The 15546-nt window shown below is 40.0% G+C and overlaps 1 protein-coding gene across 2 annotated transcripts in view; it reads left to right on the forward strand.

The window, feature by feature from the left end:
• The window catches only part of PTPN3 (protein tyrosine phosphatase non-receptor type 3), a 206214-nt gene that overhangs the window by 148344 nt on the left and 42324 nt on the right, over nt 1-15546 (forward strand). For both annotated transcript variants that reach the window (XM_065398552.1, XM_065398553.1), the window contains 5 exons: nt 348-546; nt 2776-2853; nt 3855-3911; nt 9487-9643; nt 10635-10798. In XM_065398552.1, coding sequence (XP_065254624.1) covers nt 348-546; nt 2776-2853; nt 3855-3911; nt 9487-9643; nt 10635-10798 — 655 coding nt within the window. The remainder of the gene's footprint in view (nt 1-347; nt 547-2775; nt 2854-3854; nt 3912-9486; nt 9644-10634; nt 10799-15546) is intronic.

A 15546-nucleotide genomic window follows, 5' to 3' on the forward strand; every position in this document is an offset into this window, starting at 1 on the left:
TTCGCAAAAAAGTTTAAAAAAACCAAATGATTTTGTCAACAGATGTTGGATTTTTCTGCGGGGTAGCTCATATCTCATGAATGCCTTGTTCAAATGACCCCAAATTTTGACCAAATCACCTTATCCCCCACTCCTGTGAGGCACAGCAAATTTGAAGATAATCCAAGTAATGGATTTTAGAGCATTTAGAATAGTCTACTGTTAAATAGAAAGTGACACTCAATTTTAACTGATGCTCTGCTATAAGAAGTTGATATTACATGTTTGTAATTACTACTGTATGTTGAGCTTAAACCCATGAATATTAGTACCTTTTTAATGTACTTTATCTTTTTCTTTTAATGAAGGAATGTATTGGAAAATAGTCCAACACAGAACTGTCTGACTCATACCTCACCGATTGCCTTGTCCCAGTCTCCCAATGGAGTTGGTAACTTTTCAGGCTCTTATCCATTGGATGGGGTGGACAAACAGTTTTTAGAAACATATGACAACGTCACAAAAGGGAGCTTAACAGAAGATTCCAGTCAGTACTACTGTGATAAGGTAAGTTGTTTAACAAGGCTGAATTAAATGAAAACGGAGAAGGCCTAGTATAAATGTGCATCCAGTCTGTGAGATAAAGCATTCGTAGGGTTTTCCAGCAATGTTAACTTGTCTGTTGCATAATATACATGTTTAATGGCATGCACTAATAATAGTAAGTCTGGTTTATTAAGGTCTACATTTACCAAAGAGGAAAACACTATGCAATGTGGCAGGCAAGTCTGCCAGCTCTGTGGGTTTTCCATAGGCTCCAAATTTTCAGACCCACCTGCAGAGAAAACCCCTAATTTAAGGGGGAAAGCCCCATGTAGTTGTCTGCCCTTTGCCCTAATTCCCCATCTCTGGAGGAAGAAAAGCCAGTCAGAGCTGTTATACATGCCGATAGACAGCAGTGCCCCTCAGCATAGACAGCAGGCAACAGCTGCCCACCACTCTCTGGCTCCCCTTGCCACCCAATCTCTCTAACCCCTTTTCCCCATCCCCTCCAGAGAGGGCTGCTGCCCAGGGCCCCAGATTTCCCTCACTACTACCAACTCCAGTGCTGTGCTGACTATTCCCAAGCACCACACCTAACCCCAAAGTCCCCTTATTGCTTCCCCTCCCCAGCCTCACAAGTCTTCCAGGGGCCTAACAACCTTCCCCTCCCCTCCTGTTTTCCTGAATGCTACTCCCACCCCTCTCCCTCCTATACAGGGGACTGCCAAACTAAACCACTTGTGGAAAGTGGGGTGGGGGAGTGGTGTATGGTAGAGTAAAAATGCCTAGGGTGTGGCAGGGAATGCAAGGGTGGAGGGTGGAATAGCTAAAATTAAACCCCTTGGTGTGGAGTGTGAAATGCTATTGGGGGGAGATTAAATTCAAATGCTTCAGGGCAAAGAAGGGGATAATTGCAATGAAATGTTGTGGATGGTTCATAAAATGATATTTCTTGGGGTGAAGGAATGAAATGTTGATGTGGGCAAGCGAGTAGGAGGAAAACAATCAAATGCTGGGATTTCCCATTCCCTCTTTTCCTCCCCCACTTTCCTTTGCCTGTCTCTGTTTCTTTGATTGTGCATCTCTTTCCCTAGTTCTAAACAATTTGATGTAAATATACTCAAATTTATGCAAGTTATTCAGACAAATTTGCATTTCCTGTGCTTTTTGTTGTGAGGATATTGGCAGTTCACTTAATATATTTTAACAGTTTCTAAAACTAGCACCCCTGTGCTTGCTGTCCTTAAAGGTTTAAATCTGTAGCTGAATCAGTTGCATGGATATATGCATGTAGAGCTGGTCAAAAAATGGACTCCATCCTGCTGGTAATATCGACATTTTGAATTGAAACAAAAAGATGAAATTTCTTGTGGAATTGATTCAGATACATAAAAATGTTTTATTTTGATAATGTTAAAACATTGTATTATAATATATAATATAATATGAAAGTCAAACACAAATTAAATGAGACAAGAAAGTTGAAATTAATCATTTAGATTTTTCCCATCAAAAAGTTTGTCATCAGCGTGTCTCTGCAAAAAGTTTTGATTTCAGCAAAACGTTTCAATTTCAATGACACTTACTTTTCTGATGGAAAATTGGTCAGTAAGATTTTTCAACCAGCTCTATGTGCAGCCATTATTTTCTAAGTTTTGCACTTTAGATTATAGTTTTGAAAAATCTAAGTATGCTCAGCATGCAATTTTCAAAGGCCAGTAACTCAGTCTAATCGCAGTTAATTCTGCTGTGGATCCATAAAGTGAACTACCCCTCAATGAAGATTATTTCAATGCCAAATTTTACACCTCAAAATTCAGACACTCTGGCTTGTGGGACTTTTCAAAAAGATTCCAAATACATTTTTTTAAGGAAAAGTTTATTTTTTATAGTTCTTGAAATCAATAATGTCTAGCCTACTTTTGTCTGAAACTTAACAGAAAGTCCTCTTTGGCCAGGGATCAGGCATTGAGGAGGTGACAATTTCTGAAAATTATGGGCAACAGGCTTATGATCGAAACCATTATGCATCATTAATTGTGGTAGTCTCTGCCATTTCCAGTATAATAAACAGGAAAATACAAACAGTTTTTGTGTACAGTACAATCCTAGCTCCTCTTCATTTTTACCACATTTACTTTTTTCTTTTTCTAATATGAATTAATCTGTATAGGAAATATTGTGTTCTTTTTTGCCATTATTTTGTGTTAAGAAGTAGAAAATCTTAGAAGATTTTTTTTTAATGTGTTGCAGAATGAAGTAATTGATGGAGATTTGCTTTTGGTGCGAATCACTCCAGATGAAGATGGGAAATTTGGATTTAATCTGAAGGTAAAAAGGGAGCCTTAAAATCTCATGAACGTGCAACATAGTTAAGTAACTAGTGTCTTAACTGATCAAATCAATATTGTTTCCATTTTTAATGTCCATGTTTGCATCAGAGGTAAGAGATTAAGGGATATGATGATCCTTTGCTGTCCTACGAGGATTTTTTTTTTTTTTTTGAAGAGTTAAAAACTCTAGCCAAGATTTTTCAGAAACAGATGCTTAAGATTAAGTTCCTAAATTGTTTATATAGGCACCCAAATAATGGCCTCATTGGCTAAAGCAAGCATCCAACTGCTTCTGTTGTCTTTAGTAGAAATTGCTGTATGTCCAACACATTTGAAAAGCAGATCATTTATTCAGGTGCCTACAAGTGGACTATGGAGCCTAACTTCAGGCGCTTATTTTTGGAGAAGTAGGCCCTTCATGTTTTACCATCAACAAAACATCTTAATGGTGTGTGTACCCCCATGGGTGAGCTAATTATTGCAAAGGTAAAAACTAGTAAATGAAGGAATTGGGGAAGGAGGTGCGACGGCAGCTTCTGTACTTTCTGATTAATGTCCATTTTAAGGCCCTGTTACACTGCCTGAATGCTATGAAGTAGCTATAGTGAAAATGAGAATCGGGCTCCAGTTCTAGCATCTGATCCCTGTCACTTATTCATGGGCATTGTTAGGTCATCTGTTTCATTCATGAGTCCTGGGGAAGATGTGTTTTATGTCCATAAGACTTCAGTGGCATATAAAATATAAAAGGGCTAAAGAAATGTGGTTGGTTTGAGACTCATCGTTTGATCCTGCAAGTTGCTGAGTTCTCTGGTCCCAGTTCAGCATAGCACTTAAGCATGAGTACTGAGCACCTTGCAAGGTCAAGCCCATGACAGGGAAGTACAAAGCATAAGTTTTATATTCACATAGGAACAAAAAATAGACTATTTGTTGTATAATGTACTGCTTACATTCAAAGAGTATATTTATAGTCACTGTTTACTTAACATCTTGTAGGGTGGTGTTGATCAAAAAATGCCTCTGGTGGTGTCAAGAATAACTCCAGGATCATCTGTAAGTAAATCCTCATGTAATTCTGCAGTGTATGGCTCTGTAGCAAAGCTAATTTTTTTCCAGTATCTGAATATGTTGTAACACATAGCTGAAATGTCTTTTTTATGACTAGTACAATAGATGCATGATCTAAATCAAATTTGGAAGGACAAATGCATTTTATTTTAAGGTTTTATTTTGGGCACATACTTCAAAGTGTATTTTCCAAACTTTTATAACAAATTGAGATAATACCAATTTTAATTTGATATGAATCTGTGTGGTTTCTGCTGCAGTCTGCATATTGCAGAAGTTTCAAAAAGAAAGGTTTCATTGTAATTGAACCACAGTATAACGCAAGAATTCTCTAACTTTTTCATAGCACAGACTACATCATAATAGAGAAATTGACTTGTGTCCCACATCCTGCCCCAATCATGAATGTGTGGCCCACATTACCCATCTTTGTCATCATGTAACATCCATGTGGCAGCTATAGCTTGCTTTTATTCAGCTTTCATGAATAAATAAAATTATGCAATTTAATGAATTTGTAGTTGTCTCCGAGAAATGTATGAACGGGAAACAGAGGAGCCAGCCCCACATGACAATTTAGTGCTCTCCTGACAGACCACCAAGCAAGTGAACAAGGGGCAGGAAGCACAGTTTGGGAACCTTTTAACCAGAACATTAAATTTGTTTTATGGGAAAGAGATAACTTTACATGTCAACTAAAAGCAACAAGTTACGTTTTCTTAAATACAGTAGAACCTCAGTAGAAGTAGAAGTATTTCTACAGTAGAAATACAGTAGAACCTCAGAGTTACGAACACCTTGAGAATGGAGGTTGTTCGTAACCCTGAAATGTTCATAACTCTGAACAAAACATTATGGTTCTTTCAAAAGTTTACAACTTTTCACTTAATACAGCTTTGAAACTTTACTATGCAGAAGAAAAAACCTGCTTTTAACCATCTTAATTTAAATGAAACAAGCACAAGAACAATTTCCTTACCTTATCAAATCTTTTTTAAACTTTACCTTTATTTATTTAGTTGTTTATATTTAACACACTATTGTACTGTATTTCCTCTTTTTTTTCGTCTCTGCTGCTGCCTGATTGCATACTTCCAGTTCCAAATGAGGTGTGTGGTTGACTGGTCAGTTTGTAACTCTGGTGTTCATAACTCTGAGGTTCTACAGTACTGCAAGATTACTGTTGGTCTTACACTGTACTTTTTGTGGGAAATAGTATCAGTTCCTGGTTGTTTAATAAGAAGATGTAGCTGACACATGAATGTTCACTTTTAATGTGGTATGCAGAGCATCTGTAGACTATTCTGGCTACAAAACTAGAAATTCTTAATGTTATAATCTTTTCATCCTTTTTGCTACTTCATTAATTTGCTCCAGAACGACTCATTATTGGTACATTTCACCTCCGGGGAACTACATGGTATATTCCCACATTATCTTTCCAGATTGTGCAAGTCACTTTTTCTTCTCTTCCCAAAAGAGGTTCTGGAATTATTTGAACAAACGTATGCAGCCAAATAAATCAGGTGTTTTCCCTTCTAGATCCAAAAGTAATTGAAAATATAATTTAAAGCAATCTACCTCTAGTTAAAGAATAATACTCATCTGGGAATACCTGTGGGTAGATTAACTTTTGTGGCTCTAGTGAAGGGAGATCCATCTAACTACTTTGGGTGGAAGACAATGCAAGAATGAAGAAATGGAACTATAGTTAAATGTAGGTGACATTTAAAAGTACTACATGTTAAAAAGTCAATAGTTTAATGTCCTAACAGGATAATGAGGAAGACATTAACATTATAATTGATTGAAAACAATACGGGGAATTTTTAGGACCAAAAAAGAAGTGCTTGGTATTATACCAAACTTTGGCGGCTTAAACTGGATGAAAAGGCATTAGCACCATTGTCTTGAAAAGTTTGATCTCTGAAAAAGATTTATATTGCATTGAAAGGATTAATTCCACTCCTAGATACCTTTTTCTCTGTGTGCATTGTGGATTCCTTGGTAAGTGGCTGGCTAACAGCTAGCATTCTTGGTGACTGGTAGAGAAGAATGTCAACTTCCAGGGAAACTGTTAATCACTGTAAAATGTTGATGCCTCACAATCCACTCTCTGCTTTCTTGTTTGATTCACTTGATTAAATCCGGGTCTACACTAAAAAGTTCGGTTGACCCAGCTACATCACTCAGGGTTGTGGAAAAATCTAACCCCCTGAGCAACATCATTAAGCCAACCTAACCCCCAGGGTAGACAGTGCTAGGTTGATGGAAGAATTCTTCTGTTCACCTAGCTGCCACCTCTCAGGGATGTGGATTAACTTCAGTGGTGGGAGAACCCCTCGAATCGTTGTAGTGAGTATCTACACTGACGCACTACAGTAGCGCAGCTACAGCACTGCAGACGTGCCACTGCAGTATCTAGTGAAGATGTAGCCTTGCTGTAGAGTAGAATCTCAGAGATCGTAACACCAGAGTTGCGGACTTACTGGCCAACCAGACACCTGTGGAACCGGAAGTCATCAATCAGGCAGCAGCACAGACACACACACACAAAAAAAGGGCAGGGGGGAGGGATTGTTCAGTGGTTTGAGCATTGGCCTGCTATACCCAGGGTTGTGAGTTCAATCCTTGAGGGGGCCATTTAGGGATCTGGGGCAAAAATCTGTCTGGGGATTGGTCCTGCTTTGAGCAGGGGGTTGGACTAGATGACCTCCTGAGGTTCCTTCCAACCCTGACATTCTATGATTCTAAGACAAATACTGTACTGCCTCGGGGCTTTAGCCCTGGGGCTCAGGGCTTCTGCCACGGTGGGGCTGGGGCTGCAGCCGCATGGTGATGGGGGAATTCAGGGCTCTGGGTGGAGGGGAGGCTCAGGCCTTCTGACCCTCGGGAGCACTGGGGCTCAGGGCTTTAGACCGGGGGGAGCACTGGAGCTCAGGGCTTAAGCACCGTGGGGGGCATGGAGGCTCAGGGCTTCACCCACAAGGGGTTGGGGCTACAGTCATGAGGGGGAGTCAGGCCTCCGGGTGAGGGTGGGGAGCTCGGGGCTCAGGGCTTTAGACCGGGGAGAGTGCTGGGGCTCGGAGTTTCAGCCCCATGGCTCCGCTCCCTGCTTCAGCCCCGCTGGGGCACTGGGCTTGGAGCTTTCGCTATGAGGGGAGTGCCGATTTCAGCCCCACCTCTCCCCCCGTAGCTACGCCCCGAGCCCTGGTGACCCCCCTCACTGCAGCTTAGAGCGGAATGCAGCCATGGAGCTGAAGCCCCAAGCCCCAGCACTCCCCCCAGGTCTAAAGCCTTGAGCCACAGTGCTCGGGCGGGACAGAAGCCCAGAGCACCCCGCCCGGAGCCCTAGTGCCCCAAGGGTCAGAAACCCAGATCCTTCCCCCCTACCCAGAGCCCTGACCCTGACCCCATACACCTATCCTGTGGCTGCAGCCCCAACCTCCCCGCCCCCCCGGCTGAAGTCTTGTTTAGAGTTACAGAACATTTCAGAGTTACAGACGACCTCCATTCCCGAGGTGTCCATAACTCTGAGGTTCTACTCTATAAAAAAGATTTTGAAACCTTTCCCTCTGCATTCCAGATAAATCCTTGAGATTCCAAAAAGCTACCTGCTGCCGTGACATGTAACTTTTTAAAATATATGACAAATGGTAATATCACAAAATAGTAAGACAAACATCCACAGCAATAGCATTGTACAATCCTGCTTTCTGAAAAAGTACAGAGTAGTGGGGACTTTTCCAGGGAACTACTAAAGCTGGGGAATTCAAATAATGGCCACTAAATGTTCTGGCTGTCCTTTAAGTTTTTTTTCTTTGCCTTTTTGCATTTTTTTCCCTTCTTCATTCATCATTTTCAGTTCTGTCCATCTTAACTATTTTCCCTCCTTTCTTCTTTTCTTTCCCTCCTTTTTTATGTCTGTCTTAAAACACCCACACACCTCAGCACACTGCCTCTTCCCTTTTTCCATGCTGGAACTGCAGCTTTTCCATTTTGCTTATGTTTTCTCTTCCATTTCACTATTTTCTTTCCCCCTTATCTGATTGTGTCTTTCACACTCCCACCTGTTAGTTTGTCTTCTTAGCGTATGTGCAAAGTGCCTCAGGTGGTACATGACCATGATTCATCACCAAATTTGGTCCACTGGTTGTTCCCTTGTTTCTCTCCCCACCTACTCAGATCACGCTTTTCTTCCTGCAGATTTCCCCTTTTTGTCTTTCTCTCCCTCTTGGTTTTGCCAATCTCACAGTTTCTTTACATCATCTCTCATTTCTTCCTGCAAATGCTATTTGCCATTAGCCCACTTCTCTACCTCAGTCCTTCAGCTGTTCCCCATTCATCCTGAAACATGTAAACCAGGGCAGGGAGGAAAGTGCTAATCAGGACGACTTGTTCTAATTCCTGTTTTTTGACAGCATAAATAACATTGGGTGAACAGACATTGATTCGTGAAGCTCTGCAACACCAACAGGTATAGGTGGGGGAGCAATTAAGATTAGGTTGAGAGGATGGGCAGATCTCTACTGCATCTAGGCTTCATTCTGATGCTGCTGGGTGCCTCCAGAACAGAATATCCGTTTTTGCTAGGGACAAGCAAACATGAGTGATTTTGTTCTGCTCCTAGCAGGCCTCTCCCAGAGGGATTTTTGACTGCACAGGATCCTTACTCAAACAGCCTTGCTTTGGACTCAGATCTGCTGAGTCCTAAAGAGCACTGATGAAGAACTGAGGAGAAATTCCAAAGCCCGGTGCCAAGTCCAGTACAGGGAGGATTCTAGCAGATCTTCACACAATCAGGGAGCGTTCTCAGCATGCATGGCACACCTAATTCCTGCCACCTTCTGTGGCTGCAGAGGCTGGAATAGGATTTGCCCCTAAGGGTGGCGCCTGTGGGTGTTGGAGATCAAAGGACCTGTCCACACCATCTTACTTGGAAAATTGTTAATGGGGAAGCAGGAATAAAGCTGCTAACTCCCCAGTAGCGTTTGATCAGTTCTCCCCTGTGGAACAAGAAGCAGCTTGTATGAATCTAACAAAAATGCATAAATCATCAGTTGTGTTTATAGTTCAGTAAAACCAATTATGTGTAATGTAGGAACAGCCCTCATATATGGTATTTAATATTAATCTTCAGTTTCCATGTATGATGATGGAGCGAAACTAATGTTATAAAGCATTTTTATTCAATATAAATTGAAACTTACTCCTATTCTTTGCTATTTTAATCACTCTGCTCTCTTTTATGTGTGTGACATTTTTCAAAATCTTTGTAAAAGTCCAGATTGTAAAGCTCAGATGCATAAAACATATCAAGTACAAACTTTTGTATAGCTGTTAATAGGCTGTGTGAACTGTTACTCTCATCTTCATTCTGAAGCCACTAGAACAATTTTAGATCTGAATCCTCTGACATAGCTTCTGATACAGAGGGCAAGACTTTGTCAGGAGAATAACTTTGTCTTTGCTGCACGATGAATTCAGTCTTCCTGAGATTAGAAATGTTCTACTGAAGGTATTGGATAAACTGAATTTTTTTTCTTTGGTTGTGAAACAGGCTGATACATGTATTCCAAAACTGAATGAAGGTGATCAGATAGTGTTAATCAATGGTCGAGACATCTCAGAGCATACTCATGACCAAGTGGTAATGTTTATAAAAGCCAGCAGAGAATTGCACACAAGAGAGCTTGCACTTCTGGTCAGGCGGAAAGGTAACTGCACTAAGGTTTTTAAATGTAATTGAGACTGTCATGCCTTTAAATTGTGGCTTTTTCCCCTTGCAATTTACTTTAATATATTCATAATCAAGAGTTATACTGTGAATGGGTCTGTATTAAAATAGAGTGGTAACATTTGAGATCTTCTCTCTTCTTGATTACTAACACAAATGTTTGAGCCATTATCCTTATACATTCAAGTGAGGAGCACATCAACTCAGAATGCTGGGTTTTTTGCATCATACAACTGCAGTTTTGGTGAGGTTTTAGTCAAAGTGAAGAGTATAGACCTAAGTGGGTGAATATTCTGAGAATACTAAACAATACTAATTTTAAATAAAAGATATGGCAGTAAGTTTCCGCTTAATTTTAATTTTTGCAGTGATATAAATAAATAGTTTCTTCCACAAAAAAACATTTTGATAAACATTTTAAAATACAGTACCATCTTCTAAAATTTCTATTCCAGATGTGGCAATAACACTAAATTCTCCCCAGCACAAACATACAATGAAAAATGTAATATACAACAAATCCAGAAGGCTCATTTTATCATTCTTGAAATAGGCATATTTATAAATTTTGTTCTAAATTTCACTAGGTGAAATTCACAGCTTCTTCCTGTGGTGGTGGTTACTTGTTTGCCTACCCAAAAATGTACGCGATAGGGCTGCTGGTGTATCATTAGATTAAACTTTTGAAACTTGGATGCTTATGGTCTTACCCATATTTGGGCACCTAAATCATTGATCTCATTTTTCAAAGGTGTTGAACTCTTACTGATTTGTGCAGAGCTGGGGTTGGTCAGCATGTGTAAAACTATGGCCAAATTTATTTAGATATCTCAGTTTGGGATTAGTAGCCTAACTTACAGCATCGAGGAGGATTGAAAATGTCCATGCTTGTACTCAAGTAGGTTTTAACATAACTAAAGATTGCTACTGGATGCATGTAAAAAGTCTAAATTTGCCTCTATGTCTTTCAGTTGCCCAACCCTTGGTTGAGACCAAGTCAGAAGATGAAGCAGATTCCCAGAATTTTCTAGAATCCATTCTTCGCACGTGTTCAGAGTACGGTGACACACTAGAGGGGTCTATGGAACAACTGAAGAAAGGGCTGGAAAGTGGGACAGTACTCATTCAATTTGAGGTAGGTAACATTAAATTCACAGTTACCTGGTGGTTCTGACTAAGGAGTGACTTTAAGGCATTTGGACATTTATCGCTCCCATTCAACCCCATCTCAACAGGCTTAATACAGCCCCCTCTCTCTCTCTCGCTCACTCTTACACTCTCAACCATCTTGGGGAAGAGTGAGTTACCGGTCTTGCATGAAACACTATGTGTTTAGAAAAATCGGTGTTTAAGATTTTTAGTTCAATGACCAGAGCCCCCCCCCCACACACACACACACCAATTCATCTTAATTTTATGAATTCTCTTCATGCCAAAAATAAAGTTTTCTGTCAGAAATCAGACCAGTCTGCTCTTAATAGAGTTTCCTGTGTCACACAATGAAAATGCAGGATTATCTTTTATGAATGCAGACAACAGTTTATTTCTTCCTCTTTCCCTATATTTGCTGTGCTTTACATGGAGTAACAGCAAGAGCTTACTCCCTCCTGGCTTTTTTCTCCTACAAGTTTATATATTTCTGTGGTATGTACGTTTCTGTGTTGTAGAGGGAGAATCTTCTTATCTATCAGAAACTGGTCTGGAACATAAAATATCTGAGTTCTCTTTCTGGCTCCCACATATACTGCTTGTGTGACCAGGGGCAAATCACTTAGTCACGCTGTGACTCAGTTCCCCATGTGTAAAATGGAGATAATACTTCCATACCTCACAGAGCTGTTACGTGGAAAAATTCATGTATTGTATGTGATGTGCTCAGATATATTTGCAATAAGTGTCATAAAACCCCCACAAAATAAATTTCAATATAGTTTATCAAATTAATTTCTTCACTACAGAAATTGCTGATTAAACCAGGGAATTAGGAATAAAGTTAAGAACAGCCATACTGGGTCAGACAAGTGGTCCATCTAACCCAGTACTCTGTCTTCCAACAGTGGCTGGTGCCAGATGCTTCAGAGGGAATGAACAGAACAGGGCAATTATCAAGTGAACCATCCTCTGTTCTCCAGTCCCAGCATCTGGCAGTCTGAGGCTTAGGGACACCTAGAACATGGGGTTGCATCTTGGCTAGTAGCCATTAATGGACCTATCCTCCATAAATTTATCTAATTTTTTTTGGATCCCAGTTATAATTTGGCCTTCACAACATCCCCTGGCAATGATTTCAACAGGTTGACTGCGAGTTGTGGGAAGAAATACTTCCTTTTGTTTGTTTTAAACCTGCTCCTATTAATTTCATTTGGTGATCTCTGGTTCTTGTGTTTATGTGAAGGGGTAAATAACACTTCATTATTCACTTTCTCCACACCCTTCATGATTTTACAGACCTCTATCATAGCCCCTCTTGGTCTTCTCTTTTCTAAACTTTTTAATCTCTCCTCATATGGAAACTGTTCCATACCCCTAATCAGAGAAGGGCAACAAAAATGTTCTTCCATTGTTCTTCAATGCTTTTCTTGTGGCAAGGTAATTCAGTGAACCAAATCTGGGTCTCTATGTCCCTCTTGCTCTCAGGGCCTCAATTTAATATAAAAATGAATAAAATAGGGGCTACGATGCTGATTGTATTGTTCATTTTCATACTCAAATCAATAAACACCTCCATTTTTAAAAGTGAGTTAAACTCCTCTTAGACTCTCCTCAGTTGCACCAAAGTAACGAAGAAACCTGGAGACCTTGCCACAAAATTTAAGGGCAAATTACCTTACGGTTCAAGGGATTTTGTATATAATGTTTGCAGTTGCCCCAAGGTATTTCAAGTTTCTTACCATCCCTTCATCTTTTTAGATCCCTTCATAGTATTTATCCCTTTTGGAGTTTCCAACCGCACTCAATTTAGCAGCCTCTGTAAATTTCATTAATAAGTTTATCCCCTTTTTTGAGATCACTGATGATCATGTTAAATAAAAGTAGACCTAGGACTTTTTCCTTCTCTTATCCCACTAGATACGTGCCCAACTCAGTCAACATTGTTCAACTTTACCCTTTTTCCAGTTTTTAAGACATTTTGCAGTGTGTGTGTCCATTCATATATTCAGGCTAATAAGACAGAGGTGAGCACACTATCTCTAAGGCTATGTTAATACTGCACTCTTCTTTCAGCAGTGTGTAGAGTATATACTCAGGGTAGCCCCATTAGCATGGGTTTAAGGAGCAGTGTAGACAATGAGGCACAGCTGAGGTGGATAGAGTACAGACACACCTAAACGGTATGGGTGTGTACCCAAATACATACCCTATATGGCTTTCTACTCTCACCCAAGCTGTGCCATCCCAACTCTACTGCTATTTTTACTGTGTAGTGTCCCACTGCCTTTCAGCTGCTGGAGCCTTTCCCCACCACAGGGAAAGATTCCGGTAGCTCCCCACCACTAGAGCTTTCCCCCACTGCAGATAAGGAAGGACTCCAGCAGTGGGGAAAGTCTCCACCAGCTCCCCACTGCCAGACTCTTCCTCCGCTGCCTCCCTCCTGCCAGAGCCTTTCACTGACATGTGTAGCTACACACCACAGTGTGGCCGCAGCTTGCTTTTTGTTTGACGTGTAGCTACGTATACCTAGTGCCCTGCGTGGATACAACATTTATATCCACGGATATAAAACAGGCACCGGACTCACCAGCAGCTGTCCCTGGTCACACTAGTGTGTGCAAGTAATTCACAAGCTCTCCCATAGGAATCCCTTCTGTGCAGCGGCGTGCGTCTCCTGTCTGGGAGCTTGCGAGCCAGTTTCACATGCTACTGTGACCAGGGACAGCTGCTGGTGATCCTGGTGCCCACCCAGTGGGCAGGGCTGGGGGCGGTACAGCCACACCGGAGGAGCTGCCCGGGCTGGACGCTGGCTCCTGCCAGCGGCGGCCCAACATGCTGCTGCTTTTGTCGCTGCGGTTCCTGGTAGAGCTCTGCAGCTCCGCAGATATCCACATCCGCAGATATAAATGTTGTATCCGCACAGGTCTCTGCACATATCTTACACTCCACCGAAAAGTGGTGTGTAGTGGAGACATGGCCCTACTAAGTGGACTACCTCATTTTGCACTAGCTGAATTTTATTATCTCCAGAGAGAGAGAGCATTGCATTATTCCAAGAAGACAGTAATTGCCAGGATCAGTTTTCCATTTTTGAAAAACAGAACCCCATAGGTTTACTTCAGGCTTCTTGTAGTTCCCCAGTCCTCCAGGAATTTGTTGAAAATAGTCAGTGGTTCCTTAGCCAGTTCTTTAACTCTCGGATGCAAATTAATTAGTTGATATCATAGACTTAATAACCTATTAAAATTCAATTTTTAAAGTCTGTTTTAAAATTATGGACTCATAAAACACCTTTTAAAATATAAAATTTCTTATGAGGAGTTCTATACGTTTACCCCAATGTTGTGGGGAGGGGAGATGGAGAAGAAAAAATTTCTAAAACTGTCCTTTGATATATTCAGTATGTGGCGGAACAAGGGAAATGTGGAGTTTGCAATGGCAACCATTGCTAATAGGCTCTGGTTTCTTATAATAGCTAAGCAGATCTTCAAATACGATATGATAAAACAGAAAGCCATTCTTGTACCTGCTGTGCGTAGAAATTCTCTCTGGTGAGTGGACTTGAACATAATACATTTTAAGCCAGGAAGGACTCTGAAAACTCAGAGCTGAGATCTTGACATTAATAATACCTTTGTCTTCCACTAAAAGCACAAATTGCTAGTCAAACCAAAAGCTGAACCTAAAGTTTAATTGCTGCAAGTATTTAAAAAATGTACTAACTAGGTCTCTTCCCATGTGAGTTTTTCCCCTGCTTATGCTGTTCAAACTGAAAATGTGTTGCAAACTGTAATACTGAGTATCAGGATTCAGTTAATCTTATAGAGGAACTAATTTTCAACACGTGCTTTTGGTAACCACAGATTTTTATGTAAAAAGATATTCTGTCAGCATCCTGTTGCTTTTACTCTATTTATATATGGAATCTTATATTAAAGACTATATTATTTTAAAATGGCAAGATACATTAAGCTCCTTGGAAGAATTAAAATTCCCCCAAATTCCTCGTGATATAATAGGGATTAGATTATTAAACCTTCTTTTACTTAGAAGAGGTAAAAGTAGAGTTGGGGGTGGGGGATGGAAATGAAATATGTATTGTGTGTATATATACATCATGCTTTGTAAGCAGATCTTCATTTTAAGATAAATTAATTCTGTTGACTTGAAGGAAATAAAGACTTAAGCTTGAGCTGTTCACTTGTTCTGCCAAGTAATGACAGGGCGAAAATTTTAAGACCTTCAGGCCTAAAAGTTTGTGGGCTGTTTTCCTTATAAATAATTCTCAGTGCCTCTACAACATTGAAGAGAACATAAAGATGAAATAAGACTATGGCCCCTGTAAAACAGAATAATATTTCAATACCCTTTACAGGAAGCAGATTTTTTTTTAAGATCGTAGTAAAAGGTAGTAAGTAGACTTTGCCTTAATAATACTGTAATAATACTTAATAGAACTGTGAAGGAGGATAAATTGATAATCATAAAAGGTATAAGACAATTAAGTTATGCATTTCTTAGGAACTTGAAAAATTGTTTCTCTCATATTATATTAGAGTTGTCAATTAATCGCAGTTAACTCACATGATAACTCAAAAAATTAATCACAATTAATCGCCATTTTAATCACACGGTTAAACAATAGAATACCAATTGAAATGTATTAACTATTTTTGGATTTTTTCTACATTTTCAAATATATTTATTTAAATTACAACATAGACTACAAAG

This window comes from Emys orbicularis, chromosome 2 (genome assembly GCF_028017835.1).
Source record: "Emys orbicularis isolate rEmyOrb1 chromosome 2, rEmyOrb1.hap1, whole genome shotgun sequence".
NCBI lineage: Eukaryota > Metazoa > Chordata > Testudines > Emydidae > Emys > Emys orbicularis.